The sequence below is a fragment of the Pygocentrus nattereri genome, chromosome 1 (assembly GCF_015220715.1).
Source record: "Pygocentrus nattereri isolate fPygNat1 chromosome 1, fPygNat1.pri, whole genome shotgun sequence".
Classification (NCBI taxonomy): domain Eukaryota; kingdom Metazoa; phylum Chordata; class Actinopteri; order Characiformes; family Serrasalmidae; genus Pygocentrus; species Pygocentrus nattereri.
In genome coordinates this window covers 16,203,978-16,220,633 of record NC_051211.1, presented here as the reverse complement: position 1 = coordinate 16,220,633, position 16,656 = coordinate 16,203,978, and the positions used below count along the sequence as shown (strand labels likewise).

General features: G+C 40.8%; 1 protein-coding gene across 2 annotated transcripts in view; it reads left to right on the top strand.

Moving 5' to 3' along the window:
* Positions 1-175: 175 nt before the first annotated feature.
* LOC108433472 (protein shisa-6-like) overlaps positions 176-16,656 on the top strand; it is a 156,420-nt gene continuing 139,939 nt past the window's right edge. For both annotated transcript variants that reach the window (XM_017708068.2, XM_017708067.2), the window contains exons 1-2: positions 176-287; positions 1,660-2,817. In XM_017708068.2, the coding sequence (XP_017563557.1) occupies positions 2,240-2,817 (578 nt within the window). In that variant the 5' untranslated portion in view covers positions 176-287; positions 1,660-2,239. The remainder of the gene's footprint in view (positions 288-1,659; positions 2,818-16,656) is intronic.

Genomic DNA, 16,656 nt, shown 5'->3' with positions numbered 1-16,656 from the left:
TAAATATTGAGAAGGAGAGAAAGATAAATAGAGTAGAGAAAGATAAGAGCGAGATCAAGCTGTAGAGGAAGCGAGAGAGAGGGAAACCGAGGCAAAGAGAGAAATGCTCCTTTCCGCTTCGACCCGCCTCCCTCCCTCTCTCTCTCTTTCTGCCCTCCCTCTCTCACTCACTCTCTCTCCCTTTCTCTCTCTCTCACTCACTCGCTCACTCTCTCTGTCTCTGCCAGTGAAGTTGCGCTGGGCTCAGCGGCAGAGATGGAACAGCCCGGAGCCGGACGCATCGGCCAGTAAGTGCTGCCTTCTTCTTCTCCATTCATCACTCCACTTTTCTTTTTTTCTTCATGTTCTGTGAACATGGGTTAACCTTATTCTGAAAATGGAAGTTGATTTAGAGCAGCTTTACACTTAAAGGCTGATTTGTCTTTGCTAAACTCGTGGAATACTGTAGTTTAATGGGAGTCACGGGTTAAACACTACTTTGATAAGACTTCTTATTCTGTTACTGTTGCTTTTGTAATGATACCGCCTATGTTGAAGGCTGTCCATGGTGCTGAAACCACCTTCTTCTTAAGAGGTGTGGGGCTGTCCGTGGTGCTGAAATGTGGGCTGAAATCATTACAAGTTTTCTTCATTACTGGAATTCTTTGGAATTATATGGTGCTCCCTATAGAACTGAAATCATTTCTGAACTTGTTTTCTATAGTTATGCTTTTGTGATATTTACATGTCTTAATACAACCTGTGGTGCTGTTCATGGCACTGAATGCACAGCGCATCATGTAAACTCAGGCGGTGAAACCTTTGCCAGTCTCTACTGGAATGTGTCCTTTTCTGGTATTAAATGCTAAGCCATTCCATCATGATAGACCCTGCAGGCTGGACTGAAGGATTGCTGTGTGCTGTCCATAGTTCTGAAGTCCTTTCTAGTCTTTATTATGAACCTATAAACCCTCTAATGCCCTACACCTATTTATAGTTATATTTAACTGTTGTTTTGCTGTAGTTAACTGTAGTGCTGTGAAAGATATTGAAATTGAGTGTAGACTGAATGATCATGTATGTTGGAGTCTTGTTAAATCTCTACTAAAATGCTCCCTGGTCTTGGGAGTAAACTGTAAGCCATTCCATCAGAATAGCTCAGAAAGGATTGGATTAGAAGATCACAGCTATAAAGTCACTGCAGAACTTCAGAAATATTTTAGTGCTGATGTCTTCATTTAAAGAGTGGTGCTTTTGATTTTAAGATCGGAGCCTCATTATTATTTTAGTGCTCTCCATGGTGCTGAATTCATTTGACGTCTTTATAATTATCTTGATGCTGAAATATTTACTTGTCTTTACCAGAAAATCCACAGGACTGGTTTTAAATTGAAAGCAAGTTCAACTTTAGAGGTTACAGGCTTTACAGGATATTGGGTTCAATTAGAGTGTCATGGGGTGCTGTCCTTGGTTCTGATATTACTACCATATTTTAGAAATGAGATCTTTGCATGTCTTTGCCGGTCACTACTGAACTCCCGCTGGTCTTCATACTCAAATGCAGCGTATGGAAACAGTGGCATGGATTCTGTACATGTGGGGAATCTGTGTCAAGATGTTCAAGTGTGCCACAAAATAAAAGCTATGGTTAGAATTCGTCTCCTTTTCTCCTGATTGCAGATAAATACCACATGCGAAGCATTGATGCAAGAGAAGATTTCAGTGCCTGACCAAGTTTTTGTTGCAAATAACTTAAAAATAATCCAAGGGCTTCCTGACAGACATACCTGGGCATGATCAGCTGTCTTGTATCTGCTGCCCTGACCTGACCTGGGTTCACATGAAACTCATTTACTTTGCAGTGGGGGTGAGAAAAATCAAAATCCCAGAACATGACGTAGTATGGAAAATCAGCTTGCGGAAAGATGAAGGCGCATGTTTGGGCGTGTTTGCATGTTGGAGTCTCCTCTCGTGAAGTGAAGAAGAAGAAGCAAATGAGTAAATGAAACAAATTAAACCACACTCTCAAGACAGATGTGTTAAAAGCAACATCTGTATGTCGCTGTTAAGGACGATATATGTTTTACATACTATTCTCCAAACCAGTTTTTTGTAATAAGCGCACTTTTTTTTAGAAACATATATTCCGATTACATGATCTGACATGTTCTTGAGTCCTGACACACAATGCGTTAGACTAGTCTTAGCATAAAAAACGTGTGTTGTTAATTAACACATCCTTTTCGAGAGTGAAGAAAACATGGGCATTCAGCACCTCCTGCTGCTCCTCATCTACCTGGACCCACTGTGTGGCTTGAATGCAAACAAAAGGAGCAAAGGTCCACCAAGAAAGAGTGGAAAAGTGAAGGAAGTGAATGGCACTGCTGCTCCATCTGTCATCAAATCCACCACTGGCACCAGCCCCGGCACGGCATTGCCTAGACGAATAACGCAGCTTTCTGCACCCACACTGGCAGGAGACCACGACACATGCCTTGGCTACTATGATGTTAGTGGTCAATATGACAAAGAATTTGCCTGCAACAACACAGACCACCGTTACTGCTGTGGCTCCTGCTTCCTGCGCTTCTGCTGCCCGATTCGCGCCAAGCGACTGGAGCAGCGCGCCTGCACCAACTACAACACACCCGACTGGATCAAAACCCAGCCACCATCTCCGGCGCCCACCGGTGAAGTGTATGACCCGGCACTGGACCGAACGAACACTACCGTCTACATTGCCTGTGGCGTCGTCGCCCTCATCGTCCTGCTTGGGATCTCCGCCAAGGTGGCCTATGACAAAGCTACAAGACCACCGCAGGAGATGAATGTGCACAGGTGAGAGTGTGTGTGTGAGAGAGAGAGAGAGAGAGAGAGAGAGAGGTCTTGAAATGGTGTTAATCTAATCATATTTTCATACTTAACCCTTTATTTAATATAAAGGCTTATTATTGAGTAACTACAGGTACTTCAATGCAAACTAATGGAGCTATTCTTATGTTATAAGACTGTGTAATAAGACTTTGGTGTAAGTAATTACACTCCATAACCCCCTTAACCTTTATGAATCACAATTGGAGATTGTAGTTTATACTTAGGCTTAACTTGGGTCTGAAAACTGGCGTCAGTTCTTGGCTCTAATAACTACATAGCTTGCATATTTCATAGTAGTTACTGAATTATTTCTCACTATTAAATCTTAGAGGATCTGTTATTACATGACTGAGGTCCATGTTTGTGTTTTTATATAGTGAAAACAGTCATAATTGATTTTTATTGGACCATTTCCAAACTTCCCTTCATCCCTTTGAATTAAACAGGCATTTTTGTTATTGCTTTTGTTATTTTTGTTATCTCAATTTTTACTGCATCATTTGGATCCAGCAGCTACCTTTTGCAAACATTTATTGATTGGACAAATCAAAGAGCCTTAAAATAGTTTGGAATAAAATCTCTTTACCTTATATTATTATCCATCCATCCATCCATCCATCCATCCATCCATCCATCCATCCATCCATCCATCCATTATCTTCCACTTCTCCGGGGTTCGGGTCGCGGGTGCAGCATCCTAAGCATTGAGGCCCAGACCTCCCTTTCCCCAGCCACTTCCACCAGCTCTCCAAGGGGGATTCCGAGGCGCTCCCAGGCCAGCTGGGCGATATAGTCATGCCAGCGTGTCCTGGGTCTTCCCAGGGGTCTCCTCCCAGGTGGACTTACCTGTGACACCTCCTAAGGGAGGCGTCCAGGAGGCATCCTAACCAGATGCCCGAACCACCTCAGCTGGCTCCTCTCGACGTGAAGAAGCAGCGGCTCTACTCCGAGTCCCTCCCGGATGACAGAACTTCTCACCCTATCTCTAAGGGAGAGTCCAGACACCCTGCGGAGGAAACTCATTTTGGCCGCTTGTATTCGCGATCTTATTCTTTCGGTCATTGCCCAAAGCTCATGACCATAGGTGAGGGTGGGAACGTAGATTGACCGGTAAATTGAGAGCCTTGCATTATGGTTCAGCTCTTTCTTTACCACAACAGACCGGTAAAGAGCCTGCATCACTGCTGACCCAGCACCAATCCGCCTGTCAAATTCCCGCTCCCTTATACCATCACTTGTGAACAAGACCCCGAGATACTTGAACTCCTCCGCTTGAGGCAAGAGCTTATCCCCGACCCAGAGAGGGCTCTCCACCCTTTTCCACCTGAGAACCATGGTCTCGGATTTAGAGGTACTGATTATTATTATATTATATACTGTATTTTATTACACGCTAGTGAGCACACACACTAAGGGGCAGTTAACAGACTTGCCCAGAGTGGTGGGCAGCCCTATCCGCAGCATCTGGGGAGCAGTTGGGGGTTAGGTGCCTTGCTCAAGGTCACCTCAGTAACGTACTGTTTAGTCTGGGGATTGAACCAGCAACATTCTGGTTGCAAGGCTGGTTCCCTAACCTCCAGCCCATAAGTATTTGCCTATTGTATTTGATGAGGAATTTCACCCAATTTTTTAAAATGTCTGTGTAATTCAATAGTTGAGATGTAAACAAAGTCATTGAGAGTGATCTGATGTGAAATGGTTCATTTGTAGGGAAACTTACTGAATCAAATTTCTTTACAGTGGTGACAGGAACCAGGGGTTGCAAATGCAGATATAGCCATTTAATTTACCATCCAAAACAACCAGTGAACCTACACGTCTTCTGAGTTTTATATGTAATATTGATAATAGTGAAATAGTGGCAAATCCGAAAAAAAAAATCTTCATGACCTTTTTTGTAGGCAGCCAAACTATAGGACAGCAACATCTCAGGCATCAGACAGCATGTTCATAACCACTTTATGTCATGGCTTTGTGTAAGGAAGTGTGTAGAGGCTTGAAACACTTCAGTTTGGCTCGTCACTACAAATGTGAAAAATTCAGACTTGGCAAATGTCTCTAGAGATTAGCATTTCACATCAGTCAACTCTGAATGACTTTGTTTACAGCTTAACACTTTAAGCATGAGAACAAAAAAACAGTGGAATGCTGAAAGACTTTAATTCATCCTTGTAGATCTTTAATTCAATATGGTAGCTGTTTAAGTCAATGCTGATGGTGTTCTTTCAACACGAGTATCCTGCTGTGTAGGACAATTACCTCAAAGTGTAAACAGGATTAGACTGGAGAAAGTGTTTATGTTAAATAATAATGTTAAGGAAGAACTTGTCAGTTCTTAAGGCAACACTGCACTGATGTTCTTTTGTAGAGGAAGAGCGACTTGTAGGCCATGTAAAATCTTTTACAATCTGCATTAATGTTTCAGGATGTTTCTCCAGTGTTCTGCATTGACAATAACTATAGGTTAATCCTGGGAATGCGTTGTGTAGGCCATTCAATCAATATGTTGAGTAATGAAGGACGGAATGTACTATCTTCTGAGGCTGTCCCAGACAGCAAGATCCAGCTGACAAACCATTGTAAATAGTAGTAAAATGTTGGTGATGTTAACAGCCTATAGCTACCTGTTATCAAATTTAATGCTTATAGTTTATATTCTCGGAACGCTTATAATTGTAAAAAGTTAATTTGAAGTTGGTTATTCTTGACTTCCCAAGCACTTCCCTCACTAATGCAAACTGGTCATCAGCCAATGTCAAACCAATGTAGGCCCACAGTCCAATAGTGGTCACCAGCCAGCATCAGGCCAACCATCCAACACTGGTTGGAAGCCAACATCAGGCCAATGTAGAACTGCCAGTCATTTTGCTAAGATCATTTAGCCAATCACTGGGCCAGTGTATGTTTATCACAGGTCTGAAATAGTTGTGGATTTACTGCATTTCTTTCATCGGTACATCTATTCAGCAGTTGTTCTATGTTAAATCATGGGGTTCTGCACAGTTGCATTATTGTTTGTAAAGCCCACAGTGTTCTGTGCAAGCAGAGTTACTAGGGTTACTGTTTCTAGGTTGTTCTAAATCCAGATCAATGAAATGTTATCCTAAATCTGTAAGTATACTCTCATGGTATTTAATAAGCTAGTGCAATGATTGTGGAAAATGGATTTCATACTTTCCCACTAACAGGAAAGGCTCCTCTGTTGCTAGCTAATGTTATGTTACTTTTGTATTTAGCACTCTACTGCACAACATAAATTGGACTTGCATTGTCAGATGAAAACCGAACCAAGGCTAGATCATTTGGTCTATGGTCGGAGAGCAGCCTTTGGTCTGATGGCAGGATCATAACAACTTTTGTAGCTAACAAGTCTGCACGCCCTGGCTCCATCTGTTAGTCCAGTGGTTCTCACTGCAGGGCCTTTAGTAGCACTGCCCTGCATATTTAGGTATTTCTCTGCTCTAATACATTTGACACAATTTATCAGCTCATTAATAAGCCTTGTTTGAGTCAATGTTGGCGTGGTAGAACAGGGAAAAGGCCAGAAGTATGCAGAAACATGACTGAGAGCCACTGTTAGTTAAAGTGATAGTTTTATGTTTTACCTGCTGTAGAGCAACAAATTAAACTCTGTATTTCAAGTCCTTTAAATAAAATGTTCTAGAGCAGCAGAAACAAAAGACCATGCTGTGTGCATATAAACTCAAGACAAGCAGAGTGTATCATACACTTGAAAAACTACCTTTGAATCATTCAAAGCACATTGTGAGGTGCAGATTCGTTGGGTTTCCTCTGAACTGGATAGTCCATATTCGTCGTTGTTACAGCCATTTTAGGCGCATGCAGAGCAGCTCTCGCTGGAACATTGTGTCAACCATCCCACTGCGGGCTGCAGGTGTGGAGGGCTAAATGGGGTGATTGCAGCGGAACACGGTGACTGGTGTTTTTAACAGCACAAAGCATGACCTGTTCTATAAGAATAAAGCAGGCAGTGTAGTCAGACGTTTGGAGAAGTAGGCCACACAAAACGCACAGCTCGAGTGCTCTCATTTTACTGGAAGAAAGGTGGTTAAGTTAGCTACAGCGCTCCAGTTGTACAGTCCATAATGGGGTTAGCATGCACAGAGCATGCTCTGATTCATAGAGCTGAACAGCTTTGTTTTAGTTCCTTTTTACTGGTCAAGTACACTTGAGGAATGTTGAATTGTCCTAGTAGAATTTGAGCTCATGTTAATGGAAAGTGCAGAATACATACAGTAAGCAAAAAACCATCCTTCAATTATTTCCTTTCCAGTCAAAATGGTCATTTAATTATGTATTTTTAAAGATATATATCTGAGAAGGTTAGATACAAGATATGTTTGTAAAAGAAAGATAGTTAAGTTTGATTAAGTGATACTTTTTTGATCCCACAACCGGGGAAATTCCACCTCCACATTTAACCCATCCGTGAAGTGAAACACCACATACACACTAGTGAACACACACACTAGGGGCAGTGAGCACACTTGCCCGGAGCGGTGGGCAGCCCTATCCACGGCGCCCGGGGAGCAGTTGGGGGTTAGGTGTCTTGCTCAAGGAAACCTCAGTCATGGATTGTTGGCCCTGGGGATCGAACCTTCCGGTCACAGGGCCAGATCCCTAACCTCTAGCACACGACTGCCCCCAGAAAAAAGAGAGTGTAAAGAAAGAGTTTAAAGAAAGAGTTTCCAAACCTAGAATTCAAAAAATTCTTAAAAGATTTGGAGAAAATGTGGCTGTTTACAACTTTTGATTTATGTCTTTGCAGACGATCTTATCCAGGGTGACATTCACATCAGAGATGTAGGCAAATGTAGCAGGAGTCTTAGTGTAGAGTGGTGGGGTTGCCTGGGCAGGAAACATTGGAGGTGTGGAAAAATATTCCTGCAGATTTCTCTGAAAATCTGAAAGGACTCTGAAATGAAGGCAAAAGTTGGACAAACTAAATACTGAATATGTTCAATTTTATGTAGTCACTGAGGCTTTTCCTGATGGTAAAAAAGAAGGGTGGCCTTTTAATTTTGCACAGTACTGTAAATCCACAGTATGTAAACAAAGTGTATGAGGTATCATTTCATCAATTTCATATAAATAAGTTTTTGTTTTCTTTTTATTTGCTTTATTTTACAATGTGTGAACATGTCCCGATGAATGGAACAATAGCAATGCTCCAAAATTACTAAAATAAACACAATATCATACAGTATATTTGAGTTAAGAACATTTTCTCTTCACCTATAAAGTTGCCATTTTAGAAATGGTACCATTCCCAGAGCCCATAATGGCATTAAAATGGCAACATTTGAGATAGATAGATAAATATGGACTGTTAGGTGCCATTCTGATACCATTTTCATTCCTAACCATAAACCCACTCCTCATGAATTACATGCTTGTGTGTTTTCCCAGCTAACCTGACTGAGCTCTGAAAGGGTTTAGGAATGTTGTGTCAATGTTGGTTAAGCAGGTGAAGTTCATCAGTGATAACAAAAGCATGTGGTTTCAATTCATGTCACATTTTGCTTGTAATTGGAAAAAAAGGCACTGAAATGAATGGGGGAAAAATGAGAAATTCAGAATCAAACCTGTTGATTTAGAATGTAAATGTACTTCACCAACGTTACTCTAGACTTATAAGAATGAACAGGTTGAGTCTCAGAAACACCAGCGCTGTCATAAAGATGAGTCCCAGAAAAATGATGAGTTTGGGATGGAAAATCACTTTCTGAAAGATGTACAGCTGCATGGTTTGTGTTCTAGGAGATTTTGTGTCTCTTTGTGCTTTTATACAGGTTTGTTTTCTCATTTGATAGATCTTCTGTCTCTGGGTTTTGTGTTTACACTTATATACAGTAAATATACTTCATAGCCTTGTTTCATGTCTGTGCTGGTTGATAGAAGCATGTTTCTTGTGTGGGTTGCTGAAGTGTTGAGGGAAATGCAGTGAATGCTGCAGTTCAATGCCCAGACATGCACTGCTTGAATGGATGAATGGATCTGCAAATCTATTCAACTTGATGACATCAGACCAAATGGAAAACAGGTGTAGCTCTCTGGTCTAGTTACTCCTTTCAAGCTCTTGAGTCATAGCTTTGAATTAAAGAAACACAGTACCTGGTCTTTCTACTAAGTGGATGTGTTTTGCATCAGATTGCATCACAGCTAAATTCATCACCATTCTATGCCATGTATACGTATTCACCTGCAGTTACCTGTGTGCACCTGTGTTAACCCGTACATTCATGTGCACTCACATTTATTTGTCTGTATTTACCTGCACTCCTCTTTATTTCCCTGCACTCACCTGTACTTGTCTGCATTCTCCTGCACTCACCTGTATTTGCCTGAATGCCTGTGATTTCCCCTGCACGCACATGTAGTTACCCGCACTTACCTGTTTGTTTGGCATTACTGGTATTCACCTATACTGTTCCACCTGCAATTGTTTGCATCCACCTGCATTCATCTGCATCTACATGTACTCACCTATATTGGGGGTATTCATACCCCCAATCCCTGTCATCCACCTGCCTTCAACTTAACTCACCTGTATTCCCCTACACATACCTGCATTCACCTGTATTAATCTGAATCCATGTGAATTCACCTTCATGCATATGTATGTGTCTGTATTCCCCTGCACTCTACTGTATACACCAGTTACTGTCTAAATCTATATGGATTCACGTTCATGCACCTGTATTTGACTACACTCACCTGCATTCACCTGTACTCTACTATATATACCTGTATACACTCACCTGCATTCACCTGTACTCTACTATATATACCTGTATACACCTGCCTGCATTCACCTGCACACGCTTCTCTTTACCTGCCCTCACCTCTACTTGTTTGTATTCAACTGTGCTCACCTGTTTTCATCTGCATTTGCATCCATTCATCTGTATTTGTGTATATACACCTGCATTCACTTTCACTCAACTATATTTGTGCGCATCCACCTGCTATCACCTGTGCTCAGCTGTATTTGTCTGCATTGACCTGTATTTACTAACACTCATCTGTCTTTGTCTGCACCCAACTGCATTCACCTGCACTCATCTGTTTTTGCCCACACTTACCTGCAACCCTCTGAATTCCTCCCAATCTGTATTTTTCTCCACTCACATATTTTTGTCTGCATTCACTTGTCTAACATGACATCACTTACACTTACTTGCATTTTTCACTGGCATTTACCTATATCCAGCTGCACTTACCTGTACATTTTCCAGAATACTGAGAGAAGTCAACAGGCAGTAGTTGTTTCTTTGCACTTCATGCAAAGTACGTTAGTGTTTTGTCAGGGAAAAGCATTGATGTTATACACATTATACAGCTCATATGCTTGCAGCTGAATCAAACAGCTTCAAAAGAGGGCTCGCTCTCTGATCTTGGCCTAATGCCAAAGCTGTTGCCATGCTTGCAGTTTGAATATGTGTGTGTGCAGGGTATGCATATACAGAGATGTTTAAGTGTGCCTGTGTGTGCATTTGTTTGTTTCTTTGTGTGTGTGCATGCTCCAAGTTGAGCTCATTTGTAAGACAGCCTGTTTGATATGTTTTCTCCCCTGGGAGTGCCTGGCTTGTGTGCATTCTTAATGGTAATGAGATATAGGCTGGTGCGTAAGCTCTGGTTTAGGCAGAGATGCATTTGCCTCTAAGAGAGAAGCGCATTAGGAAGATCAATCAAAGCAGCTGCTAGACTGCATCCTCACTGGTACTCTCTTCACTAGCTCTGCCACTGTAGATCACTGTCCCTAAAGACTTGGACTGCTTACTCTAATGTTCCACAGTTTGATGATAGTTCGACCTCAGATATGTAAGGAGGTTAGGCTGCAAGTTACTGCTTGCTGTTTTTGTGGATGACATAAACAGTTTTCTACTAAATGAATAAATTGCGCTACACATTTCCATTAAATTAAACAGAGTAGAACCAACACATTCCTGCTTTTGGAAAAAAAAACTCATATCTCCAAAATGGTAACTTTACAGGAGAAGGAAAAAAAAACTACTTCAATTTAATGTAAGTCAATAGAACTAGGCTTTTTTCCCCAAGTCTCTTTGTGCTGTTTGTTTTGGTCCAATGAAATTTCTACTCAATGTAAAGGGTAACACGTACTTTCAGTTTATGTCAAAAATGCAACAAATGCAATTGCAATTGATCTACCCATATATTCAGTTGTAAATCAACAATTTTCCCCTCTCTCAGTCAGGTATTGGAAAAAAACTTTATTTATTACTTTTTTGTTTCTTTATTCTTATGTCAATCATTTCTCAAGCAGGTTGAATTTTAGATTTATTCTTCTGCAGCTCATAGTATATTGAAACAGAGAGCAGAGAAAATCTGTGAAAAGTATAGTTATAAACCTACTGTCCATACTACATTGGTGTCTGTAAGTAGTGAGATATTTCATTATGATTTGAATGAAAGTTATGAGCAGTAATTAATCCTGTTCTTAGGTTTTTGCCACCTTTCACTTATATTTTGTCTGTGCAGACCCAAACCTGTGAATGCAAATATGACCATTTTGTAATGATTATGTAATTCATTATGGATCTATGTAATTACATCTGAATAGTACATAAAAATGATAATAACTAGTGAGTGGCTGATCCATGTTTTTTCAGTTCCGATCCGATTCTGATACATGGCTGCCAACAGTGATACAGATCCCGATATAAGAGCTCTTTTTGACTTTAATATTATCATTATGGTTGTTGGTATTGTGTTTAAGATTGTATTTAAGGTGTTTTATCTTCAGATCACTAAGCCTATCTGTAATAGAGGCTGCAGCTGAACTGCTGGTGTGTGACCCCATGCACTTAGTCATCAGATGCACTGCACTCTGCACTGCATATGCTTCATCCAGTCTACAGTGAAACTTATGAGAGACACTGGGCTCACATCTGGGGTTCAAATCTCAGCTGTGAAGCTCATGGCTTTACCATCTAAGCACGTTGCTAACTGATGCCACTCGGTTGTACAGTTCAGGTATAGCATTCTCTGAAATGTATGTTCTGGGTGGGAGATTATACCTGTGCTCTAAGTTGTCCAACAGGCTGTGAAATCTGACATGTTCCATCATACAGACAGTGGTGGTCATTGAGTATGTTGAAGTTGAGCGACTTCTCTGTTATCCCTTTGCGTTGTCTGCTGAAAGTGTATCACATTTCTGGAAAGCATCAGTGAGAGTCATTGCCTGGTGGTGTCCTCCTGTATGTTGGCTAGCATGAACTCCCAGGACCCTTGGTACAACTGTACTTCCCCCTTGGCACGCTGGCTTTACAAACATGACAAGTAGTAGTTATGTTTTTTGGCATTTCCAGACTAAAATAATATCTAATAACATAACAGGTAATGTTATTTGTTTATTCAGTTAAAAGACTGAAATGACCACGGGTTCATGGTATGATGTGGAATGGAATCTGGATGGTGACGTGTCATGTTATGTTACATTATAGCAGGTTCATGGTCCAGTGCAAGCTACGGACCGGAATCTGGATCGGTAAGTGGATCAGCCCTGTCCGTTCAATATGAGTAAAGTGACATAAATTTCGGACTCAATACCGATATAGGATCGGATCTGTCCCATCTCTAATAATAACAATTCTAGATTTCTAAGGCATGATAAGAATGTACACTTTCCGTGGAACCTTTTGATCAAAGCTGACACTAAAATGGGCCCCCAATTAATTAGTGAGCAGATTAATTTTCATAAAGCAGAAAAGCTATTTTTATATTTGTTCACTTGTTGCCATATTAAGATCAGAAGTTCTACACCCCCCCCAACATATTCCACTGGCCTACTAAGCCTCTGTGCCTCAAACGCCAGTTTATTTTAGCTCTTTGCTAAAGCCATCAAAGGATTCCTTTACCCAGCAGCCTCCCAGCCCTCATCAGACAAAATAACCCGATGAAGTTCAGATCATCCAGGCAATGATATAACCATGGCTTTGTGTGAAACCACACAGCTTTATCATCACGGCAAGCATTTTGATAAAATATTGATCGAGCCTCTTCTGCCCAAGACACCTGCTGAAGACACTCAAGAAAAACCTCCTTCTAGGTATTTCCACTTCCACCTCATTAGAAACCCTTGCCTTGTACTTCCACTCACTGGCCGATTTATTAGAAACCCTTGACCTGTGGTTCCACTCACTGGCCACTTCAGTAGAAACCCTTGACCTGTACTTCCACTCACTAGCCACTTTATTAGAAACCCTCACATTGTACTTCCACTCTTTGGCCACTTTATGAGAAACAGCTTGTTCTTTCACTCCTTGGCCACCCACGGTGAACTTCCAATCACTGGTCAATTTATTGTAAATCCCTAAATTGTACATCTATTGACTGTTCAATTTATTAGAAACCCTTGTTGCAAACTTCCAGTCATATGTGTACTTCAGCATAAATATATACAGTAAAATGACCTTTCCATCAAATATTCTCACTCAAAAATATCCTGCTGTCATTAGCTTGAGTAAAAACGCATGTGCAAAAAAACACTAGCATGACCAGTTGGCAGTGTGCAACTCTGGAACAAAAGGCTAACTGCATTAACTTTATGTGTATTAACATTACATGACTATTAGTTAACTACACAGAAAACATACAAAAACTGACACATTGGAATGACTGAGACGCAGTAGATCTGTGAAATATTTCTAAAGTTCTAATTTAATTATGGTTAATAATGTCATACTGTCCATGCATTTGGTAGCTGTTGTTTGATATTACTGACTAGCAATGCAGCATGTGGCTACAACATGTGTGGAGTGCAAAGCTATTCTGATAAAAAGATTTTCTCTTTCTGCAAAATAAGAGACTACACACAACTTTACCAACAAACTTCAGGCTTTAATAAGGCAAGCACTACCTTCCAAAACCACTTTAAACCCTAGCAAGACCAGCAGCCTAAAAACATCACATAAGGGTAAAAGATTGAATGCTAAGTTTCACTTGTAAAAAAACATGTGTCTAAGTTTAATCTGTGAATGTTCTAAAATTCTGCAGAACCTTTCCACTTGTTTTACTGAGCTATGTGTAAGAAATGTTTAAAATGTAAGAAGTGGGTTTCAAAGAGCACAAGCATTTTTCAGCCTTGTTTGTATCTGCTGCATGTGTAGCATAGGACTGATTACCACAGGCAATCATTTTCCTCTACTTAATAAAAGAACAGAAAACATGTTCTCTCAAAGCTCACTTATACAGAAACCAATGAGTAGATGCTTCAGCAAATGGTATTCTATGCTAATCAATGCAGCAGATAAAGATTAGGTGTGAAAAACACTGAAGTACTCCTTTAACTAACACCATGGCATTTTCTGGCTGTTCAACTATGCTGAGGTTTCAGTATAATGACCTTGAAGATGCACGTAAGGCTCCTTGTGGAGACACCAATCAATGAGACCTGAAACTGGGCCTCAGTCCAAACCTCTGCACTCCAATCAGCTTTGGCACACAGCACTTTCATCACATATGGGAGGCTTTTTCATGCTTTCTGCTGTATTTTACTCTGATGAATACCATATGAGAGCAGTCATTAGCAGGCCAGGCTTGATGATGATACAGTAATGAAGGAGGCTGTTTTCAACACACTTCTCATAAATCTTGTCTTAGTTATCATTCCAGTGGCAGTACAGAACTGTTAAATGTAATGTTAAATCATATCCCCTGACAGGAGCTACTGTTGTGTGAAGTTTACAGGCCACTGGTCCAGCTGGTGCCTGGCTTAAAGTAGTTTTGGAAGGTTTTTAGTCATCTATTGTACTGTCCCATACCCAGCAAGCCAAAAATATAAATTCAATCATGCCCACCAGAGCATCTGGATGAAGGAATGAGATGCATCTGATTACAGCAGTACAAGTCGAACTCATTTAAAATCAGTTACTGCACTAATTCAAGATCTAACCTGTGTTAATCAACACAAAACCATCCATTGTCTACTGAGGGTAGTGTAAATCTATTGCTAATGTGGTTTCTGATGCTATATGATATAGTATTACTGTTCCATTGATCTATAAAAAAAAACAACAAAAAAAAAAACATGTATCTTATTACTTGGTATGTTGTAGTTTTTTAGTAAGTATCTTTAAATGATTTTTTTTGTAGTACGTTTTTAGTAAGGTGCCCGGCACAACTGTGATGTACACTACATTTCCAAAAGTATTCACTCACCCATCCAAATAACTTAATTTAGTTGTTCTAATCACTTCCATGGCCACAGGTGTATAAAACCAAGTCCCTAGGCATGCAGACTGCTTCTACAAACATTTGTGAAAGAATGGTTCGTTTCCAGGAGCTCAGTGAACTGTCTGTAGAGTCAATTACTACAGACCTCCAAACTTCATGTGGCTTTCAGATTAGCTCAAGAACATCATAGAGAGCTGCATGGAATGGGTTTCCATGGTCGAGCAGATGCTTCCAAACCTTACATCACCAAGCACAATGCAAAGCATCAAATGCAGTGGTGCAAAGCACCGCCACTGGACTCTAGAAGAGTGGAGACGTGTTCTCTGGAGTGATGAATCATGCTTCTCCGTCTGCCAATCCGATGGACGAGTCTAGGTTTGGCGGTTGCCAGGAGAACAGCGCTTGTCTGACTACATTGTGCCAAGTGTAAAGTTTGGTGGAGGGGGGATTATGGTGTGGGTTTGTTTTTTAGTTCGGCTCAGCCGCTTAGTTCCAGTGAAAGGAACTCTTAATGCTTCAGCACCAAGAGATTTTCATGCTCCCAACTTTGTGGGAAGAGTTTGGGGACAGGCACTTCCAGTTCCTACATGACTGCGCACCAGTGCACAAAGCAAGGTCCATAAAGACATGGATGAGTGAGTTTGGTGTGGAAGAACTTGACTGGCCTGCACAGAGTCCTGACCTCAACCTCATAGAACACCTTTGGGATCAACTAGACCTCCAAACTTCATGTGGCCTTCAGATTAGTCAAGCCTTCGCGTCCAACATCAGTGTCTGACCTCACAAATGCGCTTCTGGAAGAATGCTCAAAAATTCCCACAAACACACTCCTAACTCTTGTGGAAAGCCTTCCCAGAGGAGTTGTTGAAGCTGTTATACCTGCAAAGGGTGGGCTGACATCATATTAAACCCTATGGATTAAGAATGGAATGTCATATGTGTGTGAAGGCAGATGAGCGAATACTTTTGGCAATATAGTGTATCTAGAATTTCCAGAAGGTTTAAAGCGATGTTTTTTTCACACAAAATTGTTCCTACCAAATTACAAGTCATTGAATGTGATTGGCTTATTAAAAATAAGTAAAAAATACACAGGTATTTTATTTAGCTACCAGAGATCATTAGGCCTTCGTTAAAGGTCTAGAAGGCCCTGAGGATTCCCTTTCTGCAATTCAGTTGACATATGTTAAAAAAATGCAATATCAATGTTTCTTCTGAAGTTCTGGCCACATGAGAATTTCATTTTCAACTTAAGCTACTTAATGTCTGTTCCTTAGTGTTAATGAACAGTCTGGACAGGGCAGGGTGAAACTCCAGTGCTGTTCATTGTGCCTGGGAGTTTTCATTCATTACTGTTATTCTAATAGCAGCAGGCCGTCACCATGAGCTTGCGGTGGAAACAGTACCCTTGAAAGCTGTAAACGAGTGGAGCGAGGGATTAACATCAGACTTGAGTATTAAAACGGTGAAACGCTGCTAAAAGTTTGTGCATAAGTAGCGTTTTACTGCATGGAGGAAAGCTTCATATAGCTTCAGTCCAGTTTTGACCTTGAAAGAGATGAAGAAAGCCAAGAGAATCTGAGG